The sequence below is a fragment of the Notechis scutatus genome, chromosome 4 (assembly GCF_049901735.1).
Source record: "Notechis scutatus isolate UNSWTSFEM ecotype Mainland chromosome 4, rNotScu1.2, whole genome shotgun sequence".
Lineage (NCBI taxonomy): Eukaryota > Metazoa > Chordata > Lepidosauria > Squamata > Elapidae > Notechis > Notechis scutatus.
This window is the reverse complement of record NC_142012.1, coordinates 7,394,468-7,404,352: the sequence shown is the minus strand read 5'-3', so window position 1 is coordinate 7,404,352 and position 9,885 is coordinate 7,394,468. Positions and strand designations below refer to the sequence as shown.

General features: G+C 53.2%; 1 protein-coding gene across 1 annotated transcript in view; it reads left to right on the top strand.

The window, feature by feature from the left end:
• The first annotated feature begins 899 nt into the window (after nucleotides 1-899).
• RAB11FIP5 (RAB11 family interacting protein 5) overlaps nucleotides 900-9,885 on the top strand; it is a 34,470-nt gene continuing 25,484 nt past the window's right edge. Inside the window, 3 exon segments of the mRNA XM_087965702.1 lie at nucleotides 900-1,121; nucleotides 1,124-1,245; nucleotides 1,248-1,414. Of these exon segments, the coding sequence (XP_087821828.1) occupies nucleotides 1,016-1,121; nucleotides 1,124-1,245; nucleotides 1,248-1,414 (395 nt within the window). The 5' untranslated portion in view covers nucleotides 900-1,015.

Below are 9,885 nucleotides of genomic sequence, written 5' to 3'. Positions count from 1 at the left end.
TGTGTTGTAAGCTAACGGGAGCCACGGGGCAGTCCAGCTGTCTATAAAATTAAGTTTTCTAGGCTTGGAAAAATACTCAGCCTTTCCAGGGTCCGTAACCCCAGCGCCTGTCTAGAGCTGACCCAAACTTCAGACCCCACCCCTCTCTCCACCTTGTTCTGGAGTCCCGAGCCTGCCGCTTTCTCTCCCCCTACTCCCGCTCGTCCTCCACTTACACCAAGCGCCCCCTCCCACGGGTGGGCAGCTGACCGAGGGCAGGGGAGAAACCTCGGTTAGCCCGAACTTTCCTGGGCTTAGCGGCCCCTCGAGGCCAGGGCTCCCTAGAGTTGGGGCGCCCTAGAGTTGGGGCTCGGCGGCTGCTCCCTTTGTGGCAGAGTTCCCGGCGGAGCTCTTTCCCGAGCGCAGCCCGCCGATGCTGCGCGGGGCCGCCGCTCTCGCCCTGTCCGGGTGGCCAGAAGGCCGCTGGGAACGGAGTCCCCGGCGGGGCGGTTAGAGGTGGGGCAGTAGCCCCGCCGAGGGGCGCTGAAAAGTCTTGGGGGCGCGGAGGCTGTCCAATCAATCAATCAAAATAGAGCTGGGAGGGACCTTAGAGGTCTTGTAGTCCATCCCGCTGCTCAAGCAGGAGAACCTACTCGAAGGGCGCGACCGGCTCTCTCCGCACTCGAGCCGAGTAGCCCCGCGGACCAGGAGGCCAGGCGCGGATCTGCCTGTCGAGGGCCTCCCGGCAGCCGTCCGGCCAGCCCCCCCGAAGTTCGGGGGGCGCAAAGAGGCCCAGAGCCCCCGCCCGCCCGGGAAGCTCTGCGCGGGACGCCCCCCAGCCCCAACCGGACGCAGGGCGGAGCCAGACCCGCAAGGGCGGGGCCCTCCTGGCGCGGGGGGACGCTGGGCCGGGCGGGGGCGGGGCCACCCGACTGCAGCTGCAGCACCGCCGCGCCTGCCGTCCGTCCGCCTGCTTCGCCCGCGGGAGCCGGAGAAACTTTGCCGCAGGAGCCGCCGCCCCCTCCCCGCTGCCGGGATGAGCCTGCCGCGGGCGGGCGAGTCGCCGCCGCCGCCGCCGCCGCCGTCGTCCTGGCTGCCGAGCCACGTGCAGGTGGCGGTGGTGCAAGCGCGGGGGCTGCGGGCCAAGGGGGCCCGGGCGACGCCGCCTTCGTGACGCTGCAGCTGGGCCGGCAGAAGCACCGCACCGCCGTGGCCGCGCAGAAGGGCGGCTGTCCGCGTTGGGCCGAGCAGTGCGCGCTGGAGCTGCCCCGCCGCCGCCGCCAGCCGCCCGACCGGCCCCGCCGCCAGACCCTGACCCGCAGCTGTTGCAGCTGGTGGTCTGGCAGCGAGCGCTGGTGGGCCCGGACCGCTTCTTGGGCCGCGCCGCCTTCCCGCTGGCCGCCCTGCTGCAGGACGGACGCTCCCACCCGGACCGGTGAGTGGCGCGCGGGGCTCCGGGGCGCGTGCAGAGCGCGGCTCCCCCTCCCGCTCCGGCGCTGCGGTCCCGAAACGCCGAGTCACTCCCGGGACGCGGCCGGGGGAGGCGCCCGGGCGCCGCAGGGAGGGTGGTGCCGGGTGGGGGAGAAGCATCGGGCGGGGACGCCCCTGGTCTCCCCGCTTCCCGAGCCCGAGAGGCGCTTTGTCCATCCTGTGCGGGGGGGGGGTAGGGGAGGGAAGGCCCCTCTCGAGCCCTGGAGGAGGGGCTCTGCTGGGGCTGCTGGATTTCTAGTCTGGACCTTTTTTGGGGAGGTGCAGTTGGAATGAAAGAAGGCAGGCCAAACCCCCCTCCCACCAGGGGAACCTTGACCCCATATTCCCAGATGTTGGGCACACCTGGGGCAACACTTGCAGGTTGTCCCATCTGGAGGGCTGCCCACTCAAGCCTGTCCCGTGGCCACTGATGCCCCGTGGGGGAGGGGGGAAGCTGTGCTGGTGCCCCAAAGGCCCAGGAGCACCAGCTTTGCAAAGGAGCCCCCTCTCTGTGGGGCCTCTGATCTCCTGCATGGGGGCCAGGTGGCTCCGGAAGGAGGGACACTGGAGTGGTGTGTTTGGGCTCCCTTGGCCAGCCCCATTGCAGGAGGGGGAGGGGACACCCATCTGGGATGGAGAATTCGAGAGCCTGGCTCTTTTATGTGGAGGTTGGCTGCCCTGAGAGAATGCAGGTTCATGTGAGTCTGTGGGGGCCCTGGAGCAGCCAGGTTCTTCTGCTGGCTGGCTTGGCCTCCCCCTTAACCCTGGTTCCTGGGGGTGGGGTGGGGGGCCTTAGAAACTGGCATGGCTGTGAGGAACCAGGGCCTCTGCATCCCTGCTTGGTTTCCCCCACTCTGCCAGCCTCTGGTGTAGCCATTGCAGGAGCCGTGCCCAGGTCTCGCAGAAAGACCCATCCTCCTGCAACACCCTCCCCTTTAGCAAAGAGGCTCAGGCATGGATTCCTTCCCATCCGGTCCATTTGGGGAAGCTGCACAGATCACTCCTCACTTTCCCCTACCTGGTGACCCCCCCCCCAGGCAGGCTGGACTTCAACTCCCATAGTCCCCAGGCAGCGTTGCCCAAGTTGGAATCGAAGGCCGGTTGTGGGAAAGGGGACTTCCAGCAGCCGATACTAAAATTCACCCAGCTTAGCTGGTCGGCTCTGCCCCAGAAGTCCGGGTGTCCGTTACGCTCTGCAGGTGTCCAGTTGGGGCCTCTTGGGAGAGGGCTTTGCATCTTGGGATGCCAGTGTGGGACAGCCATCTTGTGGGGTGCCTCCTCCCTGGTTGGGGAATTGACCAGTCCCTGCTGGAGGATACTGGGCCCTGGCTTGGGAGGACCTGCCTTTCCGTCCACGCCCAGCACGTTGTGTTTTGCTGACCTGGTCTTGCTGAAGGCCTCTGTTGTTATAACCAGGCAGCCCACCAGCTGCACTCAGGGTGTGTCATGTGCTGACTTTGGCCCAGGTTGTGTTTTTCTTCTTGTGTTTTTGAATAGCTAAATTGTTTGGTCACTTGTTGCCTTGAATGTTTCACGCTGGATGGAAAGGGAGTGCAATATTGCCCAGAAGGGAACATTATGGGGGCCTGCAAGGGAGAGGGGGCAGAGCAGAGGCTGGGCTGCTGTGGCTGGTGCTAGGCAGTTTTCTTCCTGCCCGGGGTGCAGAGCATCAATTGGGGTGACATACTGGTTTGTTCCCATAGGAAACTCCCTGGCACCCCTCTCCTCCGTCTCTTTGGTTGCCCGTAGCTCAGAAGCTGCTCCTGCTTCCTGCTTCAATGCAGACCGGTTTCATCCCAGGCGATTGTTCCAAATGTCACACACTTGTGTGAACTCTGGGCTGTTCGCTTGAGATAAGGCTGACTGTTTTGTTCTCCAGCCACCTCTGGGCCTCCCCTGGCACATCCCATCTGTGGCCATAACCACCTTCAGCATGTTCTGTGCCTGCAGGAGCCGCAGGACGTTTCCTGCCATCGGTTGGGGGGTGGAGCTGCGTGTTTCCCTCCTGCATTTTCAGACCTTATGAGATGAATCTGCTAGGAATTAAGAAACAACCACGGTTGCGTTGGAAGAAGGATGGGCTTGTTTCCTCCGGGATAATTAGAAAATAACTTTCAAGGAGGTTAGCACTAGGACTAACTTCCAAAGAAAGAGTGTTAGAGTGGAAGAAGCCATTTCTGCAACTTCTGACAATGTCTCCAAAGAACGTTGGGCAGATCACAAGAAAACCAGGCGCTCTTGGCTGCCATTTGGGGTCATCTCACCAAATAGATAGATAGAATAGAATAGAATTCTTTATTGGCCAAGTGTGATTGGACACCCAATGAATTTGTCTTGGTGCAAATGCTCTCAGTGTACATAAAAGAAAAAATAAATTCATCAAGAGTCAAGAATCATAAGGTACAACACGTAATAATAGTCATAGGGTACAGTAAGAATTAATAGAATAGAATAGAATTAGAATTAGAATAGAATAGAATAGAATAGAATAGAATAGAATAGAATAGAATAGAATAGAATAGAATAGAATTCTTTATTGGCCAAGTGTGATTGGACACCCAAGGAATTTTTCTTGGTGCAAATGCTCTCAGTGTACATAAAAGAAAAGATACATTAATCAAGAGTCAAGAATCATGAGGTACAACAGTTAATAATAGTCATAGGGTTATATAGTCATAGGGTACAATAAGCAATCAAATCATACTAAGAAACAGTCAATATAAATCGTAAGGATACAAGCAACAGAATTACAGTCATACAGTCCTAAGTGGGAGGATGGGTGAAAGGGAGGATGAGAAGATCAATAGTAATAGTAGTGCAGACTTTGTAAATAGTTGGGCAGTGTTGAGGGAATTATTAGTTTAGCAGAGTGATGGCATTCGGGGAGAAAAACTCTTTGTGTCTAATTGTTCTGGTGTGCAGTGTCCTATAGTGCCGTTTTGAGGGAAGGAGTTGAAACAGTTTATGTCCGGGATGTGAGGGGTCTGTAAATATTTTCACAGCCCTCTTTTTGACTCGTGCAGTATACAGGTCCTCCATGGAAGGCAGGTGGGTAGTAATTGTTTTTTCTGCAGTCCTAATTATCCTCTGAAGTCTGTGTCTGTCCTGTTGCATTGCAGAGCCAAACCAGACAGTTATAGAGGTGCAGATGACAGACTCAATAATTCCTCTGTAGAACTGGATCAGCAGCTCCTTGGGCAGTTTGAACTTCCTGAGTTGGCGCAGGAAGAACATTCTTTGTTGTGCTTTTTTTATGACGTTTTTGATGTTAGGTGTCCATTTTAGATGGGCTCCTGGGCATTGCAATTCACAGATATCAAGACTGAAATGAAAGGGGGCTGTGAATGGGGGGAGGGCTCAGCCCCAAGAAGAAGGGTGGCAAACGCTGGGCCTGGGCAAGGAAAGGCTCCTCCTGCAGAAAGTGGAACCGATGGGGGGCTTCAGCCATGGAGCCCCAAAACAGAGGCTGAGAAGATTTGCTCCTGGTGGAAACCAACGTGGCTCTTGAGGGTGAATGTTCTGTCTTGTATTTCAGGACCTGAAGAGCTTCAGGGTACCAATGATGAAGAGTATTTGTAGCTTAGTGCTGAAATGAGGGGGTCAACCAAGCTCAGCACCAAGGACACCCCCAACCTCCAGAGATTTTAGAATCTGGAGGGTTTGACTGTCCCTTTCAACAGAAGGTGTCCATCCCAATTTAGAGAAGTCACGTGCCACCTGACCTCCGGGGTTCCTTCCTCTGGTCGATTTCAGGGCCTGTGTTCGCTTCTGAGCGAGGTGGTGCAATTTCCCCTTCTCTCACCAGTTGCTGCCCAGCGTGGACGGTTGCAAGCTGAACTTGGTGCAAAGGGCTGTGGGGCGTTGCAAGGCTGCACGAGCTGCGGGTGGAAGGTTTCCTGGCTGTGTTGAAATCCAATGAGAGCTGCTGTCATGCCCTTGACAGAATCTGAATCCGAGGAGGAAGCCAGGCAGCTGACAGGGAATGGGAGTGTGACTCCGTTGGCTGTGGAGGAAACTGGGGAGGGGCAAAGTCCAGCTGGGCAGAGCAGGGGAGAGGTAGAACAAGGGAGAGGGAGTGCAGAGGAAGACCCAGGCCCACCCCCTCTTCATCCTAGGGCACGCAGGGAGGAACGGAGAAGAGAGCAACATGGCTTGCATGGCTTATGGGGGAGGAAAGGGCCCTGATTCCCTTCATTAGCTGCAGCTGGGAAGACAGTTTATAAGAAAGGCAGGCTGCGTGCGTTAGGCTGCTGGGAGCAAACATGACTTTATCCTGGGTTGTCGTGGCTTATCTGTGTTCCTGACGTCTTCCCAACTGTGTGAGTTTTGCCATGCCTACAAGTCTGAAATTCTTGCTCCTGCCCTGCCAAACTAATTGTGCACTAATTATGGCTCTTGGGCCAGGGCAGGTTTGGGAATGGCCACCATGCAGGAGAGCCTCGGCCATCAGACGACACCAGCCTTCCCTTCCATTAGTTGGGAGAGTTGGGCATCCTGAACCAACTTTTCCGGAGAGCCAAGGGAAAATAAAACTTCTCAGAGTGGCCTAAAGCCAGGATTTCTGTATGGCTGCCATACTAGCTTGGAAATGCCAGGAATTCGCCTAAAAGCAGAGTAGGAAAACTCTTTATAGGGTTGACCTGGGCAGCATAGATAAAAATGCAGCGCTCCACAACAATTTACAAGAGGCAAGTACAAGCTACCATGACATCGGACCATCTAACCCAGACCAGGCTCCTTCACATGCTGAAACCCAAGTCCTCGCAGCGTTCCAGAAGGCCAGGAGAGTCAAAGCTAGTAGAGTGGAGGCTGTTCCCTAAGGCAGGTGTCCTGACAGAAGGCAACACACGCCCTGGGTCCCTCCAGGCTGCACTACATTGAGAGGACCGCTGGAGCAGCCTGTCCTGCTAGATCTGGAATGCAGCTGTAATGACCCAGGGCATGGCCCAAAGTCAACACAGTCAGATAATAAGAGTCCCTTTATTATCTCCCCAACTTTGCCCCCAATGTGCAGATTACCTTCTGGCTGGAGAAAAACTCTCCCAGGAACAGCCTTTGACTGTAGAAAATTCAATCCAAAACAAGGTACCCACAAACTGTAACTTAAAATATAAACAAGCTAAACTGAAGTAATTAGTTTGGCAGGGCAGGAGCAAGAATTTCAGACTTGTAGGCATGGCAAAACTCACACAGTTGGGAAGACGCCAGGAATACAGATAAGCCAGGACAACCCAGGATAAAGTCACGTTTGCTCCCAGCAGCCTAACCCACGCAGCCTGCCTTTCTTACAAACTGTCTTCCCAGCTGCAGCTAATGAAGGGAATCAGGGCCCTTTCCTCCCCCGTAAGCCATGCAACCCATGTTGCTCTCTTCTCCGTTCCTCCCTGCGTGCCCTAGGATGAAGAGGGGGGTGGGCCTGGGTCTTCATCTGCACTCCCTCTCCCTTTTTCTACCTCTCCCCTGCTCTGCCCAGCTGGACTTTGCCCCTCCCCAGTTTCCTCCACAGCCAACGGAGTCACACTCCCATTCCCTGTCAGCTGTCTGTCTTCCTCCTCGGATTCAGATTCTGTCAAGGGCATGACAGCAGCTCTCATTGGCTTGCAAGTCCAAACTTTCAAACAGCTTTCTTTGGACTTGATGGCTGAGCAGAGCCTGAAGGATGAAAAGCTGGAGGTCTTAGGCCTTCCTCCTCTCCCAGAAGCCCTCAGGCCCTGCCCCCTTGTCTTTGGGGGGTGGTTTGGTGGTGCCCAATGCCCTCGTCTGCTTCCCATCACCCGGCAGCATTGCAATCTCTCTGGATTCCTTTTGAGTTGCTGTGGCGATCCGAGGACTATTAAGAGTGAAGTGACACCTCGTGTCAGCTCTTGGGGTGGGCCAGGTGAGGAAACGGGGCACTGTCTGAATTCCAGGAGTGCAATTTTATTCTTGTGGGGAATCTTGGAAGCCTGCCAAGGTTGCTCTCATCCCCTCTTGGAGTCTCTCTCTCTCTCTCATGAGTTGCCTTCCTCGGTGGCTCCTCCATTCTCCACACCCAGCAGAGGAAATGACAGTTTTGTGCAGCTGTTGCCCAACATGTTTTGGAATTTAAGCTGAGAACGCATCGCGGTTCAGTGACTTCACCAGGAAAGGTGCATCTCAGCCCCTCAGAAATTCATGCATTTCCTGAAGCACACCCGTTGTTCTTTAGGACTTGGAGTTGGAAAGGACCTAAGAGGTCATCAAGCATAACCCCTTGCATCCAGCAGCATTCACTGCACCAGCCCTGCTTGGTGGCTGTCCAGCCTCTGTAAGAAAACTTCCAGCGAAGGAGAAGAAGCCATGGTGGGCATTAATCGGTTCCTCTTCCTGACCAGGAGGTCTTCCTTAGGGGTCTTCCTTTCCTCCTGTGAGTTCAGGTCTTCCCCTCTGGAGCGAGGGAGAATTCTGTATGTCCAAACTCTCAACATTACAGAGGCCTCCAAACTTGGCAACTTTAAGACTTTTGGACTTCAACTCCCAGAATTCCCCAGCCATCCTTTTTTTTCCCCAAGTTTTTTTTTTTATTTCAATCTACACGTACACAACAATACATTTAACAGTGTGGCATCAGTATATCATACATTTTAGTATAAGCAAAATTAATAATACCAATCATCTTTCTTAATACACTCTCTTAATACACCTCACATTGAGTCATAATCCTTCATTGCTTATTTTCAACATTTCAATACTCTCTCCTAATGCCAACCACCATATCAGTTAAACATACCTGGTATGTTCAATTTCCTCCCCAATTTTTGTTTTTTGTTTTGTTTTAAATAAAAAATTATCATTTGGCAAGCAGTGTGGTTCCAGGTTTCACACCTCAATACAAACATGACCATAATTACCTATTCATTGTATTTATTCAATTTCATATTACGTTGTCCTTATTAATATGAAGTATTTAAACTTATCCAATTCCAGTTCATGTTATAACTTGTTTCATTTTTCTTAGGATATTCTCGTATCTTATTTTACAACGTTATCTAAAATTCTTATCTCATTTCTATGTTCATTTCTCATATTATCTTTTTCTGTCACATTTGCAATTTTATCAATCCATATTCTATTAATTCAAAATTGTCCCCTCTGGTTAGTAGTTTGAGCTCCTGTGATTATCATACTTTATGCCCTAATCTTGGGGCAGTTATTTTCCTTCCTCCGTTTTTTTTTCTTTTAGTCCCATTTCCTATTTCCAAGGAATCGCTCCAGAGGTAGAGAAAATCCAGGGAAATCTACCCGGTTTCTCTGTTTTGGCCTTCTGTGATTTTAATGTTGTAAGATGCCGAGAATCACTGTGTGGCAGGATGAGCGGCAAATAAATGTTACAAATAAACAAATTGTTTGGAACATCACTCGATCTGCTCAAGGGGCCTTCCTCAGCATTGCTTGCCCATGGTGTGTGTGTGTGTGTGTGTGTGTGTGTAAATATTTCAGGCTCCCAAAACCCCACTGGAAACTCTGTCCGGAGCTGATCTGTTATTGGGGGAAGATTGAGACCTGAGGAGTTTTATTACTTTTTTATTTATTTATCTAATTTATGTAGCCAGTTATCTCACAAAAAGCTATTTTGGGTGGTGTACAACAGAACTGAAATAGTGAGTAGATCAGTGGTGGGATTCAATTTTTTTTACTACCGGTTTTGTGAGTGTGGCTTGGTGGGCATGGTGTGGCTTGGTGGACGTGGCAGGGGAAGGATACTGCAAAATCCCCCTTCCCTCCCCACCCCACTAACCTGCTTCCCAGCTCCGTTCTCCTGTGCAGGGCAACCAAAGGAGACCCAGCCGATCAGCTGGGACTCAATGGGAGGCAGGGAAGAGATGGGGTTGGCAGGGCCAGTCAGCGGTGGGATTTGCTGGTTCTCCTAACTACTCAATATTTCCGCTACCGGTTCTCCAGAACTGGTCAGAACCAGCCGAATACCACCTCTGGAGTAGATACATAAAATTGTCATTATAAATTATAACACAAACATAAACTGCAAAAAACGGAGCAAGCGAACAATAGGCGAAGAGATGCTCATCATTTTATTGCTCGGGTCATCTCCTGCCCCCTCCCCTGAAAGGGGCATCTCTGGTGGGTGGGGGCTGCAGAGAAAAGACACAGCCAGGACTGGCCCCTATTTGGCTTTTCCAGCTTTCCGTCCCTCAGAAAAGCTCTGTGTACTGAAGGGTGTGTGTGAGGATTTTATACGACAACTGTTGTGGCTCGAGACTTTGGAGCCATCAGTCACAACTCCCCGGATGTTGTGGTCAGGGTCTGGAAGGCCATTTGGGGTGGGGGGTGGGGGCAGCCTGGTTGCCCCTTGGGCCTCCCGCCATCTTTGTGCTGAGGCAGGAGTTGCCGGTCATTGTGGAGATTTGGGGCCCGAACTCCAGAGCTTGGCTGCCTGGTCTGGATGGCACACAAGCAATG